Source organism: Silene latifolia, chromosome 1 (genome assembly GCF_048544455.1).
Source record: "Silene latifolia isolate original U9 population chromosome 1, ASM4854445v1, whole genome shotgun sequence".
NCBI classification, from domain to species: Eukaryota; Viridiplantae; Streptophyta; class Magnoliopsida; order Caryophyllales; family Caryophyllaceae; genus Silene; species Silene latifolia.
In genome coordinates this window covers 110,494,059-110,518,930 of record NC_133526.1, presented here as the reverse complement: position 1 = coordinate 110,518,930, position 24,872 = coordinate 110,494,059, and the positions used below count along the sequence as shown (strand labels likewise).

Genomic DNA, 24,872 nt, shown 5'->3' with positions numbered 1-24,872 from the left:
AATATTTATGTCATATATATATACAATGTGTTATATGATTTGGAAAATCAGTACGTGTTATATGGACAAGTGTTAATGTACAGAAGGAAACCGAGGAGGACATGGCAAGGGAGAAGGAAATGGCAAAGGAGAATGAGGTGGGAGCCGAGGATCGATATCAGGCAGTTGACGAGGAAGAGGAAGCCAGGAAGGCCGTGACACAGGATGAGATTGAGGTAGTTGATGATCAGTGTTGGAGCTTGTGTCCTCCACAAATTAGTGTGATAACATTTGTAAATCTCTTACAGGTTCACAAGGGTATACTTCAGTATTTTAATCAGTTGATTAACGATTACCTAATAACGGTTGGCTTGCTAGAAAGTTTGACGTTATTATCATACAGATGGCGGTGATCAACTGGTCCCTAAAGGTCACACCTATAGGATGTGTTTGAGAGATGTGGTTATAGAAATATAATCACATTGATGCCTTATATGACTAAACAGTTAGTCAATGTGTTGATGAGACAATTATTTAATGAAGATTAAATAATATTAGTTGAGACGAATTAACTGTCAATTCGTAAATTGAATATAATAAGTTATATTTAATTAAATGTATGTAATGTTAGCTTGGACGAATTAATATGTTAATTCGTAATTAAATGTAATCGGTTATATTTAATATCAACAAGATGAATGTGTCATAGTGGTAATAGTGAGGGTACTCAAACCAAGAGGTTATGGGTTCGATCCTCACTAGATGACAATTTATATTTAACACATTTTACATTTTTGGAAATCGAAAATAAGGAATTAAAACTCCTTATTATTTCGGAAAATGGGCCAAAAAAGAGGAAGAATTTTTCTACCCTATTTCACTTCCTCATACACGGTTAAAAGGGGAAGTGAGTAGAATTTTTCTAACCTAATTCTTTTTCCCCATTCTTGCCTCTCATCTAAAAACACAAAAACGATAAACCCTAATTTAATTTACTGAAATTTGGGGATCGATTCTAGCAACAAGTTAAGGGCATTTCTCATATCGTCTTGGGTGCAACTAATTGGCGAATATCATTGCGATATTATTCTTAGGCCGAATTTGCTAGGACCGAAGGTTATTTCTTAATCCTTTACGATCTTGTTTATGCATTTTATTTTATGACTAGTAATTCATCATGTTATAATTCGTTATAGTCCTTAAAATTAAAGGGATGCATACAGATAAATCCCACAAGTGGTATCAGAGCCAAGGCCACGGATTTTAATTTTGATGTTTTTCATAAAATTGGATGTAAACTTATGTTTAGGGTTTCAAAAACAAGAAAAAAAAAGGTGCGGCTGGAAAAAAATTTGCCGAGTAAAATTTTTTTTGCCGTTTATTTTTCTGTTTTTTTGGGTTTTGTTGTTGATGATTATTTCCATTTCGATTTTTCATATTGTTGTTTAATCAGTTAATATAAACATATGATAAATTGGTAGTTTTTGATTTAATGAAGATTAAGTTAAATTGTACATGGAATCGTCATGTTGATGATATAAAAATTTGTTTTTGCTATATAGTTTTGGCATATACATTAATCATGTTTCATTAATTTATATGCTAATCTCGTTCTAATAGCATCTATAAACGATTTTTGTTCATCTTAATGTTTTTGCAATTAGGGCATTATGTCAAATGCAAAAGAGTTTTTTTTTGTTTTCTGTTACTGTTCACCGTGAACAGTGTGCTAAAAAAAAATAAAAAAAAACCTTTTTTTTTGCAATTACCGAATTCAAAAAAATAAACGGGCTGTTTAGTTTTTTTTCCAGCCGTGAGAAAGAATTAAAAAAAAAAAAATTATTTTCTGTTTTAGCGAAAAATATATAAAAAAAAAGATTTTGTTTTGTTTGTTTTGGCCAATATTAATTATACATTACATTTACAATGTATGATTAATTGTTGTGAAACGGTTCACAATTTTAAGATACCTAATTATTTTAAAGCAGTTCAAAATATTGATGGATTAAATTCATATTACAAGTTTAATATGAATTAAGATTGAAATTAATGTGATTAATTGAGGAATTGTCACTTAATTTAATTTAAATGGGTGGTTTGGATAAATTAATCAACATAATTAAGGAATTGTGTCATGTATGTTTAATTTATTTTTAGTTGATGCATTTTATTTTTGTTGAATGAATCGTTGAATGAATTTATTTACGTATTTTTTTTTTTGCAATCGGTTGTAATTTGTAATACTTAGTGTGGCCTTAGTCAAATTATGTTTTCGTAATGAAGGAAACATAATTTTTATGTAATTATGAGATCTCGAATCTCCTTTATTTTTCCTTTAGTTTTGGGTTTTGAAATTAGAATGTAATAAATAGGTTTATTATGTAAATTTATTTATTGTAATTTTCGAAGAAGACTAAAGATGGAGATTGGAGCTCACTCCCGCTACATGGATCAAGATGGAACATCGAGACAAGCTTCTCGGGTCCAAGGATGGATTCCAAACTTGTATTTAATGTTCATTTTGATAGGATAGGCCACACTAGGACTTTATTATTGCTTTTACGTTTTTCATTCCTATTGCTTTTCATTCACATGATAGTTTATGCATCATATTCCGCCTAAAACCAAACCACCTACTACTAAAATGCATGAAAATTGACACATATAGGTTGTATGTTAGTTTTCATAGACATACAGATGTCACATGTTTATTAAGCCATCACCTTAGTTTATTCATTCACGCATGCTAGATATTAGAAAATGAATTAAAATAAAGCTGATGGGATCTTCCTCTAAAACGGAAATTGAGATTACTCTTTATAAGGGCAAGCAACTATGAATCCCTTCTTCGTCGGTAGGCATAATATGACCCCTTCTACGTTGGGTAAGTAGTTTGTGTTGACTTAGTTTATCTCAACATTATAGTCCGAAAAGTTTCTCGTGATTATGGTGGACTAAAGATAGAATTTACCGAAATTTATCGACCAAGAATTCTAACGGTAGAATTAGCTAAAAGGTTGGCTTATCAATTTACAGATAATTGAGTCTTGGGATCATTTATATAATTCTTGAGGAAGGTCAATTGTATAAATGCATGAGTCTTCGCGTTATAACAGTATTGCATTAGACTTAAAATAAAATCGATGCACATGCTTATTATTTATTCTTCTTTTCGCAGTGTAGAACACGTTTATTTTACTGTTACAACAGCATGAATCAATTCACACGTCTGAAAAATGACGGGTCCAACTTTGCAGACTGGGAGGCAGCACTACGGAATGCTGCCATTGCTGACGGTAAGCTCAAGTACCTAACTGAGCCAATACCGCCAAACCCATGCCCAAATGCAAGAATCAACAATATTAATGCTTATAGTGACTTCGCTATGGAAGCGGGTGCGATAAAGAACGTACTCATCTTTGCAATGGAAACAAATTTGCAGAGACGCTTCATTGCCCAAGGTGCAAACAAGATTTTCACCACGCTCACTAACGAGTTCTCAAAAGCACCGAGAATCGTTACTTATGAGCATACCTGTCGCTTCTTTGATGCGAAACTCTAGAAGGGCCAACCGGTTAGCCCACACATTCTTAACATGATTGAGAATGTCGAGAAGTTGGAGGCACTTGATTGCAAAATCAGTGAGAGCATTGTCATTGACCGAATGCTTCATTCTCTTCACGATGGTTTTGCCCTTTTCAGGGCGAACTACTACATGAATGACTTAAAAAAGAGCTCATGAGCTACACTCCCTTCTCGTACAGACCGAGAAGGATATGAAATTGAGTGGGAGCATGAAGCAGGATGTTCTCACGATTTCCAACAAGGGTAAGGGTAAGGGCAAGGCTCATGGCGACCTAGCTGTAGGTAAGTCAAAGTTTAAGAAGTTAGGAAACGGTAAGAGTGGGCCTGGTGAGACTAGTGGCTCACAAGGCAAAGAGCAAGGGCAGTGACATTGAGTGCCACCATTGTCACAAGACTGGACATTGGAGGAGGAACTGTCCCGTGTACCGTGAGGACATCAAAGCAGGCCGCGTCGTTCCTGTTGGTATGTCATCTTATATTCATATGATTGAGATTAACCATGCAAGTTTCGGAACTTGGGTACTAGATACTGGTTGTGGTTCTCATCTGTGTAATTATTTGCAGGACCTAAAGAACATCATACCTCTCGAAAAGGGTGATGTGGACCTGCGAGTCGGGAATAGAGCACGAGTTGCTGCAGTCTCGAAGGGAACATATGTAATCCAACTCCCTGGTGGTTTTGAGTTATTTTTATATAACTGTTACTATGTACCCAGTTTATCTAAGAACATTATTTCTATTTCCGTACTTAATATAGACGGTTTTGCATTTTCAATAAAGGACAATAGCTGTATTTTCTCTTTCAATGAAATGATTTATGGCAAAGCAGTTTCCATGAATGGAATTTACATCTTAGATCAAACCACGGAAGTATTACACGTGAATAATAAGAAAATAAAGGTTGGTGACAAAGATAAAACCTATCTATGGCATTGTCGAATGGGACACATAAATGAAAAACGCGTGAAGAAACTCGTCGATAATGGGACTATTCCCGCATTCGATTTTTCTACATATGGCACGTGTGAATCATGTCTCATTTGCAAGATGACTCGAATTTCCTTAAAAGGTGTTGGAATGCGCGCTAGTGACCTATTAGGACTCATACATACTGACGTATGTGGACCTATGTCAATTACCGCTAGAGATGGCTATAGATATTTTATCACTTTCACGGACGATTTGAGTAGATACGGATATGTCTACTTAATGAAGCATAAAAGTGAGTCCTTTGAGAAATTCAAGGAATACCAGAACAGGGTTGAGAACCAACTGGGTAGAAAGGTTAAAGCACTCCGTTCAGATCGGGGTGGCGAATATCTTTCAAATGAGTTTGATCAACACCTTAAGAAGACTGTGGAATCGTTCTACGATTAACTCCACTGGAACACCTCAATTAAATGGTGTGTCCGAACGGAGAAATCGAACCTTACTTGATATGGTTCGATCCATGATGAGTCACACGGTAGTGCCCGATTCATTATGGGGTTTTGCTCTTTGTCATTTTGCTCTCATACTTAACCGAAGTCCGACTAGAGCTGTCGACAAGACTCCATATGAAATGTGGAAGGAAACGGTCCCTAACTTGTCCTTTATTCGGGTTTGGGGCTGCGAGGCTTATGTCAAGTGGAGACACGAGGATAAGCTCGGCCCGCGATTGGTCAAGACATACTTTATAGGTAATCCAAAAGGAACATTTGGTCATTACTTCTATTCGCCTACCAAACATCGAGTTTTTGTTGCGGCTAGTGCGACGTTCTTAGAGAAAGAATTTCTCGAGAACAAGACGAGTAATAGAACCTTCGAGCTGTCGGAGATTCCAGAACCAACAACCGAGGAACGGATGGAGGAAGTTATTCCTCCAACTGATGATACGGTTAATATTCCTGAGGAACCTAGGAGGTCGGGTAGAGTCTCTCATCCTCCGGACAGATACATTGGTATGGTCGAGGAGAATGACGTTTTACTCCTAGAGAGTAATGAACCCGCTACCTATAAAGGTGTTATGGCCTGTTCCGACTCAAAGCTATGGCTCGAAGCCATGCAATCCGAGATGGACTTCATGTATGAGAATGACGTATGGGATCTAGTTGATTTACCTAATAAGGTAAAACCTCTACAGTACAAATGGCTTTACAAAATAAAGCGTTCTATAGACGCGCAACCAGATACCTATAAGGCACGAGTAGTGGCAAAAGGTTTCACTCAAGTGCACGGATTGCATTATGATGAGATTTTTGCACCTGTAGTCATGCTACGTTCCATTCGGATAATCTTAGCGATTGCCGCTTTTCATGATTATGAAATTTGGCAAATGGATGTGAAAACAGCCTTCTTAAACGGTTATTTGGAGGAAGAGTTGTACATGGTGCAACCCGAAGGTTTCATAGACCCTGAACATTCTAAGAAAGTATGCAAGCTTAAGCGTTCCATTTATGGACTTAAGCAAGCTTCTCGGAGTTGGAATCTTCATTTCGACCAGGTGATAAAAGAGTATGGTTTCACTCGATCGATCGAAGAACCATGCCTATATATCAAGTCGAGTGGGAGCAAGATTGTATTCTTGATATTGTATGTCGATGACATACTCCTGATTGGGAATGACATTCCTCTCCTGTCTTCGGTTAAAGAATGGATGAAGAACCATTTCCAAATGAAAGATCTGGGTGAGGCACAACGCATTTTGGGAATCCGTATCTACCGAGATAGATCACGACGGACGTTATCACTTAGTCAGGAGCCTTATTTGGATAAGATTCTTGAGAAGTTCAGCATGACCAACTCCAAGAAGGGGAACCTTCCAATGACGTCTGGGATGCAGTTGAGCAAGTCTCAGTCACCCACGACGCCTGAAAGGATTGAACGCATGAGTCGTGTTCCTTATACATCTGCAATAGGATCAATCATGTATGCCATGATATGCACACGTCCAGACATGGCATATGCATTGAGTATGACGAGTCGGTACCAAAAGAATCCAGGTGAAACACACTGGATAGCTGTTAAAAATATCCTCAAGTACCTACGGAGGACTAAGGATAGGGTATTGACTTATGAAGGCGATTCTAAGCTATGCGCAATCGGTTACGCAGATGCCAGCTTCCAAAAGGATCGAGATGATTCAAAATCTCAGTCCGGATTCGTCTTCACTCTTAATGGTGTTGTGGTCAGCTGAAAGAGTTCCAAACAGAGTGTTGTAGCAGATTCTACCACTGAATCCGAGTACTATGCCGCTTCGGAAGCAGCTAAGGAAGCGATATGGATGCGTCAATTCTTACAAGGACTTACGATAGTTCCTAGTTCGAATGACCCGATCACCATCTATTGTGACAATAGAGGTGCCATCTTCCAGGCTAAGGAGCCTAAGTCTAGCAACAAATGTAGACATGTACATCGGGAAGCTCACCTGATCCGTGATTACGTGGAGCAAGAAGAGATAGTGATTGACAAGATTGCGACGGATGATAACATCGCGGACCCTCTCACTAAACCGTTGAATTTTGATAAGCATGAAGGGCACGTTATTTCCATGGGAATTAAACGTGTTCCTGAGTTGTAGTAGTTGATTATGAATTTGATACATTATCTTTTTCATATACTATTTATAACTTCATCGTTTTATTATAATATTTTGTTTTTCATGTGGATTGTACTGACAACTTTGAACGCCACAAAGTGAACTAAATTACATTATATTTTGTTTAGTCCGTAATCGCCTCCAAGAGCTGATAACTCTGGCTATTATATTATGCAGTCGATTGATGGTGGGTTCAACGAGCCATAAGTCAAACGGTTGACTGATCGTTCACAAATACGAGATTATAACGATACCTCGTAGGACAAATTTTTGTGACAACGTAATGGAGTCCTAAATGTTTAAAACATTCGGTGCCAGGTCGTGGATAGGACATCCATTGTGTTCCTAGAGTCGATTCTTTTGACTATCGACTGTCTCTTGAGATTAAGCCAGTTTTTGGGTGACTTTGATTTCTTTCTCACGGTCTGCCGTGAATCGGAGGCTAAGTAGATTTTTTCGGGTCATTTCATCGTGCTTACATCTCAGGATTCGAGTTGAGGAAAATATCCAACCCTTATCAGGAATAGTTATTTCTCATGGCCACTCGAGGAGTTGTAACTGAAATGCATGGCCATGCTCGAATGTTGATTCGTTTATCAGTTAAGTTACTCTCTAGTCGGGGAAACCACTCTTGATGCAGATCACTTGTAAAATACGACCTTTGTGAATTCAGATTTTGCAAATTGTTTTACATTGAGTGGGAGAAATTTTAGGATATGAGAATCGGTTATCGCACATACACTTGTGAGGACAAGTGGGAGTTTGTTGGAGCTTGTGTCCTCCACAAATTAGTGTGATAACATTTGTAAATCTCTTACAGGTTCACAAGGGTATACTTCGTATTTTAATCAGTTGATTAACGATTACCTAATAACGGTTGGCTTGCTAGAAAGTTTGACGTTATTATCATACAGATGGCGGTGATCAACTGGTCCCTAAAGGTCACACCTATAGGATGTGTTTGAGAGATGTGGTTATAGAAATATAATCACATTGATGCCTTATATGACTAAACAGTTAGTCAATGTGTTGATGAGACAATTATTTAATGAAGATTAAATAATATTAGTTGAGACGAATTAACTGTCAATTCGTAAATTGAATATAATAAGTTATATTTAATTAAATGTATGTAATGTTAGCTTGGACGAATTAATATGTTAATTCGTAATTAAATGTAATCGGTTATATTTAATATCTACAAGATGAATGTGTCATAGTGGTAATAATGAGGGTACTCAAACCAAGAGGTTATGGGTTCGATCCTCACTAGATGACAATTTATATTTAACACATTTTACATTTTTGGAAACCGAAAATAAGGAATTAAAACTCCTTATTATTTCGGAAAATGGGCCGAAAAAGAGGAAGAATTTTTCTACCCTATTTCACTTCCTCATACACGGTTAAAAGGGGAAGTGAGTAGAATTTTTCTAATCTAATTCTTTTTCCCCATTCTTGCCTCTCATCTAAAAACACAAAAACGATAAACACTAATTTAATTTACTGAAATTTGGGGATCGATTCTAGCAACAAGTTAAGGGCATTTCTCATATCGTCTTGGGTGCAACTAATAGGCGAATATCATTGCGATATTGTTCTTAGGCCGAATTCGCTAGGACCGAATGTTATTTCTTAATCCTTTACGATCTTGTTTATGCATTTTATTTTATGACTAGTAATTCATCATGTTATAATTCGTTATAGTCCTTAAAATTAAAGGGATGCATACAGATAAATCCCACAATCAGACGTTTTTCTCTACAGCGAAAAAGATAATAGCTGCTAGTTTATAATTATTCATCCCAGTACACATTTTTTACTTATGAAATTTATTAAAGGTAGTGAATGTATGTGTACTAATTGATTAAAGCTGTGGTGAAGGGCGATTGCAAGGTGGCTTGTCGTCTGTTCTATTTACAGGGGAAACAGAAAGTTGATGTTGCCAGGGGATACGTGTTCGCTTATGACCGGCTTCAACAAGTTAAGGTTTATGGTATACCCCTTCGTCACAATTACAGGAAAGTGGAAGTGTCCCAATTATATAAAGACGAGTATGGGGAAGTAAAAGTACCATTTTCTAATGACGAGATCAGTTATTTGAAAGAAGCCCTAAGCTCTTATGTGCAATGGCCTAACAACCTAATCAGTGTTGTCATCCCCGAGGTACCTATACGCAGACGTTAATTATTACTTGTTCTTTAAATATATTAGGGTACGAATATTAACACATCGTAAGTACTTTAATCTTTATATATGCAGAAGTTAAGCAAAGCCATGGCGGCAGCTAAAGCAATTACTACAACATCAACGGAAGTTGTTGCAGTCAAGCCTGCTTATGATTCTTATTATGAATCGTGTGAATATAAGAAAAAAACTGAAAACTGCTTCGCTGAAGGCTTTGCACAACCTGGCTGTAAAGAAGTCGCCTAGAGGGGATATAGTCATGATTAACATTGAAGAGGAAATTATGGGCGCAGCTGATATAGCCGTACTGGACCCGAAGCAACTGATGGAATTTGTCGACCTTGACAATTTAGATGGTGTTCACATTTTGATTTGGATGAAGTAAGTTTTATTAATAAAACTATTTAGTCATTTCCATTTACGAATAATGATGTTTGTTTAAATTATCAATTACAATAACATTCTTCGTTCCATGTGGCGTAATAGGTACCTGAATAATCAGTTCGCTGAGTGGAAGGTCCCAATTCACGTCTACGGATTCTTGAGTCCTAAGGCGTTCTCTGTGCACAGAATTTCATACAAAGAACAAATAAATAGTATCGCTCGTCGGTTGATGTCGACCAAAAAACTATGGCTTGCCCCTTAAAATGAGAATATGTATGTATAGTATGTGATTATTGTAAGGAAAAATTACAAATAACCACCACGTATTTGCGTATTTTTACAAATAACCACCATGTATTTGTATTTTTACAAATAACCCCCAAATTTTCATCTAAACTCCCCAATTCCCACCGTATAATTGCCCCGACGCTTGTTTTTCTTATTTCCCGACTCATTAAGTAACGTTTTACGTAAAATGCCCATAATATCCTTCCCTCTATTACTCCAAACACACCAATGTCCTTTCTAAAAATCACCAACAATACTTCCAAATTTATGAAACCCTAAATCCCCAAATTGTTAATCCCTAATTAATTCACAATCATAATGTTGAAGTTTGCAATAACTGAATTAGATTATCGTACGCTTTCATCTGGACGATTCCTAAGAAGCATAAAGTAACCTAAAACAGCACAAAGAGCAGCCACACAATTCCCTTCTTTAATCAAGATCTTGACCAAAATCCCATAAATCTCAGCTGTCAATTTAATAATCTTATCACAATTTCTTACCTTCAACAACAAGATCCCTTCTACTTTTACCAAAGAATGCTAAGAGTACCAAAATGGTAATCCATGTTACAACCATAGCTGACATCGCAACCGCAACCGCAAACGCAGCCGCCATTGATATCACTCCGAATACCAATCCCAGCTCGCCGCTGCCTATACGACCATAGCCGGCGGATGTAGCTCAGGATACACTTGTCTTGCCATGTTAGGATTGTTTGTGAATTAATCAGGGATCAACAATTTGATTTAGGGTTTCATAAGTATGGAAGTATTGTTGATGGTTTTTACACAGAAGGACATAGGTATGTTTGGGAGTAATAAAGGGAAGGGTATTATGGCCATTTTATGTAAAACGTTACTTAATGAGTCGGGCAATAAAAAAACAAGTGTCGGGGTAATTATACGGTGGTGATCGGGGAGTTTAGATGAAAGTTTGGGTATTATTTGTAAAAATGTAAATACATGGTGATTATTTGTAAAAATGCGCAAATACGTGGTGGTTATTTGTAATTTTTCCTTATTGTAATGAATAATGGTTCAATAAATTTATTATTAACATGCTTAAATGTGTGTAAATGAACTAACAGTTCAATGTCCCAAATTGAATAGGAAGCATTGGGTGCTACTGGCAATCCAAGTGGAAACAAAAAAACGATTAATCTTTGGATTGACTCTCGCAAGGCAAACCCTCGACTTGAGTTGTGTAAGGATGATAACTGAGTAAGTTTACAACCTTCAATAATGTCATTTGTTATTGTATGACTTGAGCCATATATATGCAAATAATAATGGCATGTGTTTATATTTATAAATTAGTGTTTTTGAAGCAAAAAAAAGATTATGTCCACTTGGGAAATATGAAAGCAACGCTGTTCCCAATTTTATCACGCCATTAGTAAGTGTATTCCTAATAATTACTCGTATCATTTAATTAATGTTTATGAGAGAGGTTGATTATCTAATTCAGCTGATTTGTGTGAGATTTATATAATAGTCTCCTAAAGCACTAGACGGCAAAAAATGCGCCTTTTACGTTTGTCAGTCCATGTGGGAGGTTATCAACAGAAAATTATCTACCATTCCGATACGGGTTAGTGTCATTTAAAAACTATTTCAGACGTAAATTGAGTTCAATTTTGTATACTTCCATGTATTATATCTATTTTGATTATGTAAATTTTGAATTGTAGTTTCCACTAATACTCAACAAAGCCCCAGAATATTCGCCAGAGGACATCAACCAGATGAGAAATATGTGGGCCAGTTATGTTGTTTCATTAGCGGAGTCTCAATAGTTTTCTCATGCTTTATGTACGTGTGTGTGTATATATAGAGCCATTGTGTATTGGCTTCTTTTTTTTCCTGAGGAAGTTGTGTTTTGGCTTTTGATCATCCTGTTTGTACTGTATTGAAACTGAGTTTAATTGATCATGGGGTGTAATATTTTGATGCAGGATTGAATTTTTGCAGTGCACAGCTGCTGGGATGCTAGCATCCCAGCAGCTGCTACAAATGCTGCTGAAAAAATAGCATTTCAGCAGCTGCTGGAACAAGCTAAAATCATTTTTTAAAAAAAAAAAATTAAAAACGATAATGGTTAAAAACAACCCGTTGCAAACAATTATTTGACAACGGTTTTATTTAGAAAAATAACCGTTGACATATTTTTCCCTCCCATTCAAACCGCCAAAAATATAAGATAACGAACGATAACCATTGTCGAGTTCAAAACTTTTACAACGGTTTATTTAAGCAGAACCGTTGTCAAAAATTTCATCAATAAAAATAGATAACGGTTACATACCGTTGTCAACAGATGAATATAACAACGGTTTTGCACGCAATACATTATCAACAAAGATTAGTATGTTTTAATTCTATCAATGTTACAAAAACTATACAATGGAGAGAGAAAGCTCTAACTTCTCTCTAGATTTTTTAGGGTTTTGATTGCACAATGGCAAGAAAAATCTCAAAAAAATCACAGAAAAATCAAGTAAAAAATAAAATTCGTTCTAAAGCAAAACTTCGATTATCGTTTACTAATTGTTCTGATCATAATCTTGATATGGATGTTCCTGAGTCTTCTCAAAGTTGTTTGCGTATTCCTCAATCAGCGGATGCTCACAAAACGAAAGAGATGAGTGAAATTGTGGGTATTCCGGTTCTGGAATTGGATACAGTGGTCGAAGATGCGGCTATCCTTGTTCCTACTGTAGCTGATGAGCCAATTTCTGTACCTAATGAGGATGTTCCTGTCATTGAGGAGGAAGGGCCTGCTATTGTATCTATTGAGGAGGAAGATGCTGGTTCTGGGGATTGGACTCTTGTTAAAGGTAAACACTCTAATTCTACTAAGACTAATGAGACTACTGCTAATGTGAAGCCGGTGCTTCAGTTCACTATTGAGGATGTAGCATCTGAGGTTGAGTATTGGGATACAGCAGTTGTTTGTTATGTCTTGGGTAGTAATCCACCCTGGGAGCTTTTGTCGGGGTTTGTTCAGAAATTATGGGGGGTTTATAAGTTTGATAAACTGTCTTTCCTCCCTAATGGGGTTTTCCTGGTCAGATTCCCTACGAAAGAATGTCAAAGCTTGGTCCTTCAACAAGGATTCCCAATGTTTGACAATAAGCCTGTTGTTGTTAGGCCTTGGACTGAGGATTGTTGTTTGACGAAGGAGAGGGTCAAAGCAGTACCTATTTGGCTCCGTCTTTGTGGTCTACCTTTAAAATTATGGAGTAAGGCATGTCTTGAGAAATTAGCCGGGCTTCTGGGTAAATTTATTAGAAGGGATGCAGCCACAGAAGATAAGACCCGTCTTGGTTTTGCCAGATTGTTGGTAGAGGTTGAGATAGGTCAGGAGTTCCCTGATAAACTCCAGTTTAAAGATGAAAAAGGTGCTGATGTTACCATTCTTGTGGAGTATGAATGGAAGCCTACTGTTTGTGGAGGGTGTAAGGGTATTGGGCATACCAAAGAAATGTGTAAGAAGAAGGATGTGGCTCCTGTTCCTGCTCCAGGTCCAAAAGTCAATCCCCCTGCTCCTAAACCCCCCACTAAGGTTTGGCGTCCAGTCCAGAAAGCTAGACCTGTGACTGTCATTGCCTCCCCCAGAGCACCCTTTGGAGGGGTTACTTATCATGACTCATCAAGGATTCCATCCCCTGTGCCAGTTATTCAGCAACTTACTAGGCAAGAGCTTAATGAGTCCAGTAAGGAAAAATCAACCACCAAATCTTATGCAGAAGCTTTGAGTCCTAATAAAGCTACACAATTGAATGGGAGATTGGAGGATCTACCTGTGATATCTGGTAATGGATAGTATTGGTACTTGGAATGTTAGGGGAATAAATGGGATCAATAAGCAGTTAGATGTTAAGAAATTTTTGCATCAGAATAATATTGGTCTCTATGGTTTAGTTGAAACTAAGGTTAAGCTGCAAGATTTTAGTAGTATTCTTCATAATTTAGGTTCTCATTGGGAAGGTATTAATAATAACTCCTATCATAATGGGGGGAGAGTCTGGATTATCTGGGTTCCTAGGTTGTTTAATGTTACTACTCTTCTTATGAATGCTCAAGTTATTACAGTCTTGGTTACTGAGAGAGCTACTGGTGATGAATTCCTTTTTTCTGTTGTCTATGGCTTCAATGAGGAAAGTGAGAGAACTGATCTTTGGACTCATATGAGATACATCAAGGATAATTTTCATAAGCCTTGGGGTGTTTGTGGTGATTTTAACAATGTTTTCCATTATAATGAAAGAATTGGGAGGGAGGTTACTTGGAATGAAATTGCTGAGTTTAGATCTTGTGTTCAGCACTGTGGGCTCACTGATATTAAGGCTCAAGGAGCTTTCTATACCTGGAATAATAAGCACGAGCCTCAAACAAGGACTTTCTCTAGGATAGATAGATTCCTTATCAATTCTGAATGGATGGATTTGTATCCTAACTCTTATGCTCACTTTTTACCTGAAGGATTGTTTGACCATAATCCTTGTGTCTGTTTCAGAAGGCAAGTGAGGGTGCGTCCTAAAGGGCAGTTTAGATATTATAACATGTGGAGTTTAGGTGAGGGCTTTCATACTGTAGTCCAGCAAGCTTGGAGCAGGCCAGTCAGAGACACTCTTATGTATCAGCTCGTTCATAAACTAAAGAATCTAAAGCATAATTTGAGGGGGTTCAATAAGAGCAATTTTTCTGATATTGATAAAGCTGTGGGTGTTTCCAAGGTTCTGCTGGAAAGCCTGCAAATTCAAATGCAGTCTAATCCCAGTGATGAAACTGTTAGTTTAGCTGAAAAATCTGCTGCTGATTCATATAGACACTTACTTCAAATCCAGCACAGCTTCCTGAGTCAGAGGGCAAAAGTTGATTGGTTATGTAATGGGGATGATAATACTAGGTTTTTTCATAACCACATCAGATCTAGGCAGATCCACAATAGTGTCATGAATATTAAAGGGGAGAATGGTATTACTTATCAGGATCCTAAGGACATTGAAGCTGCTTTCTTATCCTATTACAAAGGGCTTCTGGGTACTTGCCATGCTACAACTGAGGTTCATGTTGCTACTGTTAGAGTTGGGAAGCTGGTGACTCAAGATCATTGTGACATTTTGAATGCACCAGTGACAGATGAGGAGATCAGGGGATGCTTGTTTTCCATTCCAGGTAATAAGTCCCCTGGTCCTGATGGCTATACGAGTCAATTCTATAAGGATTCTTGGGACATTGTAGGAAATGATGTCTTGGGTGCTGTGAAGGACTTTTTTAGCTCTGGTAAACTTCTTAAACAAGTAAATACCACCACTCTCACCCTTATTCCTAAAATGGATAATCCTGCTAGTGTCTTAGACTTTAGGCCAATTGCTTGTTGTAATACCTTATACAAGTGTGTGGATAAAGTTCTGTGCAAGAGACTTAGTCAGGTGCTGCCTGCTGTGGTGAGTGATAGTCAGGGGGGTTTTGTGAAAGGCAGAAATATTGTTGAGAATATTCTTATATGTCAAGATCTTGTTCGGCTTTACAATAGGAAGGCTGCCTCCCCTAGGTGTTTAGTTAAAATTGATCTCAAAAAGGCTTATGACTCAGTTGAATGGTCCTTTTTGGAACAAATGCTCTATGCTCTTAAATTTCCTCAGAAGTTTATTGATCTTATCATGGTGTGTGTAAGTACTCCTTCATACTCCTTATCTATTAATGGAGGCTCCTTTGGTTTCTTTCAAGGTAAAAGGGGCCTGAGGCAAGGTGATCCTCTATCACCTCTTTTGTTTACCCTCTGCATGGAATACCTCTGTCGTATTCTTCAGGTTGTTGCCCTCCAAGATACCTTCAAATTTCATCCTATGTGCAGTCATATGAAGCTAAATCACTTGATGTTTGCTGACGATCTTTTAATGTTTTGCAAAGGAAATGAGAGCTCTATTATGTGGGTTCTGAGATCATTTGCTACATTTTCAGCTGCTTCTGGACTTCATATGAATAAAACCAAGTCTGAAATCTACTTCAATGGGGCTTCTTCTAGCACAGTTTCTAATATCTTGCAGATTTCTGGTTTTAAGAGGGGTCAGTTGCCTTTCAAATATCTTGGAATTCCCATTTCCTCTAAGAAGTTAACCAAGAATGAAGGGATGAAACTTCTGGATAAGTTGGTTGCTAGAATCAGAGGCTGGGGGACTAGACAGTTGTCTTATGCTGGTCGCCTCACTTTGGTTTCCTCTGTATTGTCCACTCTTCACACTTATTGGGCAAATATCTTTTTGATTCCAAATGGGATTCTGAATAGAGTGAATGCAATATGTAGGAATTTTTTATGGGCTGGTAAGGCTGAGTATGGGAAGGCTCCTGCTATTGCTTGGGATACTTGTTGTGTTCCTAAGGTAGAAGGAGGTTTAGGGCTCAGGGTGGCTAAGGATTGGAATAGGGCAATTTTGGGGAAGTATGCTTGGTGGTTAGCTTCTAAAAAAGATCATTTATGGGTTAGATGGGTTAATCATGTTTATATGAAAGGGCAAGAGTGGACTGATTATTCCCCTCCTCCTGACTGTAGTTGGTCATGGAGGAAAATTTCTCAAAATATGATCCTCTTTTCCCAAGCATACACCAATAATAAATGGTTGAACATGGATATAGACTACACTGTGCAGGCTGGTTATAATTGGTTAAGGCAGAGTAAGCCAAAGGTTCCATGGTTTCATCTGTGCTGGAACAGGCTTAATGTCCCAAAGTCTTCATTCATATTTTGGGCTGCTCAGCATTTGAGGTTATTGACTAAAGACAGACTGAATCGTATGGGTACTCTGGTGGATCTCACGTGTGATATTTGCAGGACTCAGAATGAGGATCATCAGCATTTGTTTTTTGACTGTGCTTACAGTACTGAGTGCTGCAGACTGTTGCATCAGCGGCTGGATGTTTCTTTCCCTATGAGTGATCTGGTGAGGTGGTACTCATCTGCTAGATGCTCTAAAATTCTCAGGAAAGTTAGTGGAGCTTGTCATGTGTACTTGGTCTACTTCATTTGGAGGGTACGTAATGAAGCTCGGCTTAAGCAATATGTGAGGAGACCTGAGCAAGTTATTCAACACATTATCACTGATGTTAAGGCTAGATTTCATAGACTTAATGTTAGTCCCTTGAAGAGTGTGGATGGTAATTGGCTTGATAAGATTTAGATGTAGTCCTCTTTTGTTTTTATTGTTCCTATTCTTTCATTTATTTTGCTCATGAAGAGTTGTAACTTGAACATCTTGAGGTTCTTTGATTAATATAATTCTTACCTTTCCCAAAAAAAAAAAAATTTTGACATTCAATTAAATAAGATAACGAAATGAACCGTTATCATATACAAAATTTAACAACGGTTTTGGAACGATAAGACGTTGTCAATAGTAAACTACGACAACGGATTTGAAATCGTTATTAAGATTTAATAACAGTTTCTTGAAAGATTTTATAACGGTTCTTGATGTTATATAACGGTCGCGTGTTATTTGTACAACCGTGGTATATATTTAACAACCGTCGTTGCAATAACTGTAACACCCCGTATCTTATAATAATATTTTATTATAAAAGTATTTTATTAAATTAATTATTTCGGAGTTTAATAATATATTTTGAATATAAATATTTATCGCTTCCATTCTCTATTTAATTATTTCTCATTTTAATCTACTTTTGGAAGGGTTAAAATGTCCGTGCACGATTTTACTATTTTAATTTAATGATTATCTTTTTATTATAAGCTCTCCTTGCGTTTTAATAATATCCAATCTGATTTGTAATCAGATAATCCATTGTATGAGCTAATGGACCCAAAGCCCATTAGTTAGTCCCCTTATAAATAGAATTTAACCTAGCAAGCAACTAGGTCAATCCTTATATCACGTGAACTATGCCGCACGCCTCTCCTCCTCTCTTTCTCTCTTTTGTTCTTCTTTTCTCCCTTTGACTCCATTGTTGAATATCTTCCCTTCCTTCAAACTCATACACAAATTATATTTTCACAACCCTTGCTCTTACCTCTACATCATATTTATCTCCAAATAATTTTATGGGGATTATTTGTATGGACTTTTAGACCTACCTTTAAGATCTCTTATTTTAATGGGTAAAAAAGAAGAAGAGTCTTTCATGGCATGTTCAAGGGTTTCGATTTGTGTCTTTCTTTAGTGACTATTTTTGGGGATGTTGACACGTGTTGGATCGAGACAAGGATTTGATGGTCGTGTCTTTCATGGAGGCTTTCATTATTAATTTGGATCATTAATTGCTAATAAGGTAACTAGGTGTTTTCCTTTAATTGTGTTTATGCCAATTGATGTAATTAATGTGATTTAATGATTGATTTGTATGATTAGTACATGTTTGGTTGTTTATTGTCATGTTAATTATGTTTTTCGCATGTTCGTATATGATTTAATGCTTTAATTATGTCTCGTAAATTGTTTACTTGTTTATTATGGGTGTCATGAGCGCAATTAGGGTTTACGAATAAACCTTAGTGGCGGCATGATGGGCGGCCAAGAGTTCTCTCCAAAGTTATAGCTCAAGCTAGTATAACCTTGATGATGATTCAAGTGTTATAGCTAAAGTTAATACAACTTTGGGTAGTTACTCTAGTTATGGCTGAAGCAACTATAACATTGAAGTACGAGTTAAGATTATAGCTGGAACTAACGTACCCTGAGATTTATGGCTCAAGGTTATGGTTGGAACTAGTATAACTTTGAGTTTCGTGTCAAGGTTATAGTTGAGGTAAGTATAACTTCAAGTTATATATGTTGAAGTTATAGTCGAGGTTACTATAACCTTGCATCCAGAGTTTATGTTATGGTTAGGGTTACTATAACATTGAATGGTTAATGTTAAAGTTATAGCTGAAGTTACTATAACATTGTTTGCTTATACTTGTTTCATATGTTGTATTGTGTTCAACGTGTTATGTCCTTGTGTTTTCATATATCTTTGGTTACTCTTGTTTATATGATCAGTAGGATGGTCAGTTATACTATCCTATGGGTTGAGTCATGATGTTGTTCACACATGTTAGTACAGTCAGTTATACTGTGCATTGGTTTGTTTGCTAGTTTGAATAGATGACGGTAGTATCAGTTATATACTATCGGAATGAACCAACGCTACCCGTTGATGCGGGATTTATTTTGGTCTATGTTCGGGGGTGGCCAGAGGCAGTGGTTATACGCTCTGGGTCTGGAGGGTCGTTCGGTTTACCGAGAGTCTGGCCAGGTCTTAGACATATAGGCAGTGGTTATACGCTATACATAGTACCATGAAGACAGTGGTTATACGCTCCACACCGATAGAGGCAGTGGTTATACGCTATGGCAAGTTAGAGGCAATGGTTATACGCTCTAACGGGCGTTCGCTCTATTCGCTACGCTTGATTGCTAGCTTTGTGCCTTCTGTTGCTGTGGATTGTGTGTCACCATGTTTGCTATGTTTCAATGCTAGCTTTGTGCCTTAGGTCGTCGTGGGTCGTTTGTCACTATTAGTCTTGTAAGTGTTCATGATCTAGTGATTACGTATGGTTTAGGTTTGCATGATTGCATTCGTCTAAGGTTGATAAGACATGGTAAACTTTGTTGGGTTTTCATGAGTATAGATGATCTCGCATGTTTATTGGTTTTACATTTCATTTGTTAATGATTGTTAATTATATTCAATTGTTGTAAACTTGACTGGGAGAGCATCTAGTTATTCCCGACTGATTGTCGACCCCCATTCTCAGGTTGTTCAGATGTTTGTTGTTTGGATCTTATCTTGCTGGGGAAGTGATGTGCGGCGAGATGAATAATAAATTAGGAGTTTGTTTTCATGTTATGAGAACCTTTGAATAATGTATTAGTTTGTTTTGGTTTTAGTAGCGAACCGGATTGGTCTGATGTTTCCGCCACCTTGACCCTTTTATCAGTATCGTACTCTGATATTTATTTTTATATAAGTTTTCCCTTGTTTTATAATCCGGGTTGTTGCAGTTGGTATCAGAGCGAACACGCTCACAACTCTCGCTTAGTTGATGACTGAAATAAAATGACTTAGTAAATGAGTGAGAGTAAATGGGGGAGAAATATTTAAGGACATGTTTGTTTATGCCTTAATGTTTCTTATCGTTATTAATTTTATTACTTGTGTTGTCAGTCATGTACTTGTTTGATTATGTGTTGATGTTTCGTATAATTATTAATTGTGTTACATGTGTTGCTTATGCACTTATTTGTTATGCCCTAACGTTTGACATCTTTATTAATTGTATTATATGTATTGTTCATGTACTTAGTTTTATTGGCTTAACGTATTGCATCGTTATTAATTGTATTACATCATGTGTTCATGCACTTGTTTGTTTATGCCTTAATGTTTTGTATCTTTAATAATTGTTGTACATGTTTTATTTATGCACTTGTTTGTTTATTCCTTAGTTTGTCGTATCGTTCTTAATTGTACTAAATGTGTCGTTTATGTATATGTTAGTTTGTGCTTTAATGTTTATCGTTAATAAGTGTATTAAATCTTGTGTGCACTTATGACCGTCGAGCATGCCTTATTGATTTTAAAGTTGGTCGGTTTTAAAATGTTTCTTACATGTTGCGTATCGTGCGTTTGGTTATATATATGTTTGTCAAAACTTTTAATCCTTGGTAACCCGAGCTTTACTCTTATCGTAATTTCATCCTTTTGGATCATTTGGTGGTGGTGTCCTTGTTTGAGGCGATTTTGAGGTCGTTTCCCTTGTGGTTTCTTGAGGCATCAAGTTAGGATTGATTGGCAGGTTGGGATGTTGAAGTATGAAAGAAAAGAGCGTTTATATTATGAGTTTGGTAACGAAGAAGTTTACTTTGGGAATAGAGATTTGTAAGATAAAGTCTCATTTGGGATAAGTGGTTGTTAAATACTTTTATGTGCATGAGGAAATCCTTTTGACGATAAAGGGTGGTGATATTTGGCATAAGATGTATGATTATGGTTTGACAGTTTCACTAGAAGTGAGAGACATGAAAGGTGGATTTATCTTGTGGTAATATTTGGGAATATTGTGGCTTATGTTTTTAATGGTTAGAATTGTTGGATTTTTGTCTTATGTTAAGGGAGGAGTTATGCGAGTTATTTATGGATCGAGATTAGAGTAATGAAATTGAATTGAGAGTTATCGTGGAGTTATGATTGAGCACGTTGAGAATTTTTGGGACTATGCTTGTCTTTAATTGAAATATCATATTTGAGGAGTAAGAATCGTTAATGACTATTAGTGAGTTATGAAAGATTTTATGATTTATCCGCTATGGAGTTATTGATTGATCATACGTTTTTAAGGATTGGTTGAAAGGTATGATATGTAATTTATGGACTTGTGAGATATGAATGTTAAAGTGCTCAAGCGTTGACTTAGTAATCCGCCATGATGAAGTTGATTTTTATGGATCTTGGTATTTATCTTTTAAGGGTATAGAGATTGATATGGATTGATTCATTAAGTGTGATTATGTAGAGTTCTTGAGAGTGGAAGAACTTGAGAGTTGACGGTTGTGAGAGTTTATGATCCTGAGAGTTGACAATCTGAGGAATATAGTGTTTGTAGAGGGACAGTTATATAGAGAGTTGCTGGTCTTAAGGTATTATGGAGATATGGCGGAAGGATGTTACGAGATATTGTTCCCTTGAGTGGTGATCGTACGAGAATTGTAAGACCTTGGTTATCTTGCTTTGTTTATTTATTTTTAAGGTATCATCTTCGCGTAGATAAACTTGTTCTGGAGTCGTCTATCCTTGTCATCCTTGCACGTGTTAACCATACCTCTTTTATGTGAACCTTCGAGCCAAAAGTTTCTTTTTCTATTTGTCCTCTGACTGTTTTATCTATCGTTACTATTTATTTGTTCTTTATTTCAACCAACTCTCGTTCCTTCTTCTTTGAACTTTTGTAATTATCCTTTTCACATTGATTTCTCTCTAAGCTTTTACTTCCCGAAAGGAATGCGTTCTTTTTCTTTATGGTATTGCACGGAAATATTTTGATTTGGTTTGCGAGTTATTTATTCTTTCATGGTAACTTGAAAACGTTTCAAATCTCTTTAGAGCTACTTGTGATCATCTCATAGTGGAAGCTTGGATCCTTTTGCGAGTGATGTTAGAAACCTTGAGATCAATGTTTGGTTATTTGAGGTTGAGAACTTAGTAACATAGTTGTATGCAAGTGTTAATTGGGATATCATATAGCGTTTCGGAGAAGGAGTATTAAAGGCTTTATACTGAGCTAAGAAAGTTTGAGGGTGTTTTTACATTGAAGGTATATAGATGTTTATTTGTTCTATCTGAGGATAAAGATGTTTCATTTAAGAGTATGAGTGATTAATTGACGGACATAGATTCTTATAGTCTTATGGTGGAATTGTGATGTTGAGATGATATTCATGGATAGTAAACTGTAATTACAAATTGAGGTTATAAGTTGGGTGATTATATGAGCACAGGTGATGAGAGTTGTATGGTGTTATTAGTATACATTAATGGGATTGCGTTGTCGATGACAAGTGTGTTGTGGTACAATAGGTTTTTGCTTAACTAAAGGTGTATGGTTCCTTGGGTGCTTAGGAACGTTGTGACTATAGGTGTTCAAAGGAAATGATTGGGTCTAGCGAGTGCGATAAATGATTTTGTCAAATGATTGAGGTTGCATGGAATTTTGACAGTTTAGTCAGAGTTTGAGATTTGAGATTGATGACTTTGGATACTAGATATATATCGAGGATCATCGAGGTTTATTAAAGCCTTTTGAGCTTAAGAGTTGTGAATAGTAGTAAGCACTACTCGCTTTGGGGATATTAGAGTAGGAGTGATTCTAATGGCACTCGTGAGTAAAAGAGTTTTCTCATTCGAAAGATACTTTGGTTTAGAGATTGTCTGTTTGGGACTTTAGTCGATGCGAGATACCTTGTGGTTAAAAGTACATGTAAAATGGATTTGGATTTTTTGTTGGATGTTATTTGGGCTCGGAGTGATAGTAATAAGATTATGAGGGGTCACATATGATTTGTATGATGGTTAATGATACTAGAGAAGTATTTGAAGTACATGAAGACTAGTGGTTAGAAGTTCATGAGATGAAATGTTGTATCTTGAGGAATATCCCTTAAAGGGGTTGAGTGTACTTGGTGAAAGTGAAGCAATCATCGATATATGGCATATGAGATGTGGTGGTCTTTATGAACGTCAACCACATGGTTAAAGGTGATGCATGTGTGAAAACGTTGTGGTCGTACGACGAGTAGGTCATACTGAGATAAGAGAGACTATTTGGGATGGAATTAACTTAACGACCATTTTGGGTTGTGATGGTATGAGTTTGATGTGACTTTTGAGATTGTAAAGTGAATGGAGAAGATAATAACATTGAGGATTTGGGATACTTTATTTGGTTTGAGCTTGGATAAGGATCAGAGTGCACAACGGTTAGGATTCCGAGATGACCTTTGTTGATGATCACTTGTAATTATTACCTTCTTTTGATCTTATCTTTGAAATTCAAGTTTCGAGGACGAAACTTCTTTTTAGGGGGTTGGATTGGAACACCCCGTATCTTATAATAATATTTTATTAAAAAAGTATTTTATTAAATTAATTATTTCGGAGTTTAATAATATATTTTGAATATAAATATTTATCGCTTCCGTTCTCTATTTAATTATTTCTCATTTTAATCTACTTTTGGAAGGGTTAAAATGTCCGTGCACGATTTTACTATTTTAATTTAATGATTATCTTTTTATTATAAGCTCTCCTTGCGTTTTAATAATATCCAATCTGATTTGTAACCAGATAATCCATTATATGAGCTAATGGACCCAAAGCCCATTAGTTAATCCCCTTATAAATAGAATCTAACCTAGCAAGCAACTAGGTCAATCCTTATTGAAGGAAAAGTAGATCTATATACTTGACATATTCATATATGTTTTAATTTAATTTGTCATAAAATTAACAAATGATCTTATGCATGCAAACACTTAAACAAAATAAAGAAGAAACATTGTTCTTACATTGGATTTTCGGTTTATAGGGCACAAGAGAGATCACCTTTCTCTCTTGTTCTTGTGCTTTCCTTTAGTGGAAGAACTAAGATCCAAGTGTAGGATCTCTCCCAAAACTAAATACCCAAAGCACACTCTTAATTAAAATTAATATTATGAGTACTAGATAATATTAACTTTGTAGAAAATTGACCCAAATAATTTTGTTGTTGGTCTCCTAAAAACCGGTTTCAAGAGAGGAGAAGAGGAAGGAGAAATCTTTTTATCTCTCTAAAAATATTTTATGAGATGAATGAAAAATTAACAATAACATTATTGTGTATATGGTAAAATTGAGAGGAAAAACCAAGTGGTTTTTGCCTCTAAAAACCGGTTGGTAGGAGGGGCAAAGGGAGCCAATGCATGCCTTTGTTTATCTTCACAATGTAAACTAGGGTTGCATGGCTAGTAAGGTAAGTAATCATTATGCTTACCACTTATATTATAAACACAATATTTAGCCTAATCCCCTTCCTTATTTCGGTACCTTCATAAAATGGAACCCATTTTTTTTTTGTCAAACTTGTCTTATGTCACATTTCATATGTAACATAAATTTGTTATGTATTTTTAACATATTAAAAATCAACGTATTAATAAAAATACGTCATATACAAAAATCGACTTAGTAATTCATAATTACTTGTACCAAAATATTTTACCAATTTATAAATCACAACAACTTGTATTTATAATTATTCATTCGAATTCAATTGTTTCCTTAAAAAATAATTTCATCCGAGCAATGATACGATTCGATTACTCAGACCG

General features: G+C 36.4%; 1 protein-coding gene and 1 pseudogene across 1 annotated transcript; one reads left to right on the top strand and one right to left on the bottom strand.

Annotated features, from left to right (window-relative positions):
- Positions 1-10,236: 10,236 nt before the first annotated feature.
- On the bottom strand, positions 10,237-10,803 carry LOC141653002 (uncharacterized; annotated as a pseudogene).
- A 1,657-nt stretch (positions 10,804-12,460) lies between these two features.
- On the top strand, positions 12,461-17,186 carry LOC141652995 (uncharacterized). The gene is made up of 2 exons (XM_074460642.1): positions 12,461-13,817; positions 13,927-17,186. The coding sequence occupies exons 1-2, from the start codon at positions 12,461-12,463 to the stop codon at positions 17,184-17,186; spliced, it is 4,617 nt and encodes a 1,538-aa protein (XP_074316743.1).
- The last annotated feature ends 7,686 nt before the right edge of the window (positions 17,187-24,872 follow it).

Bases quoted from the DNA above. Each gene is read 5' to 3' on its own strand.
- LOC141652995 (XM_074460642.1), top strand. From the start codon at position 12,461: ATGGCAAGAAAAATCTCAAAAAAATCACAGAAAAATCAAGTAAAAAAT. The intron at 13,818-13,926 runs GTAATGGATAGT...TCTATGGTTTAG, and splicing joins GGATCTACCTGTGATATCTG to TTGAAACTAAGGTTAAGCTG.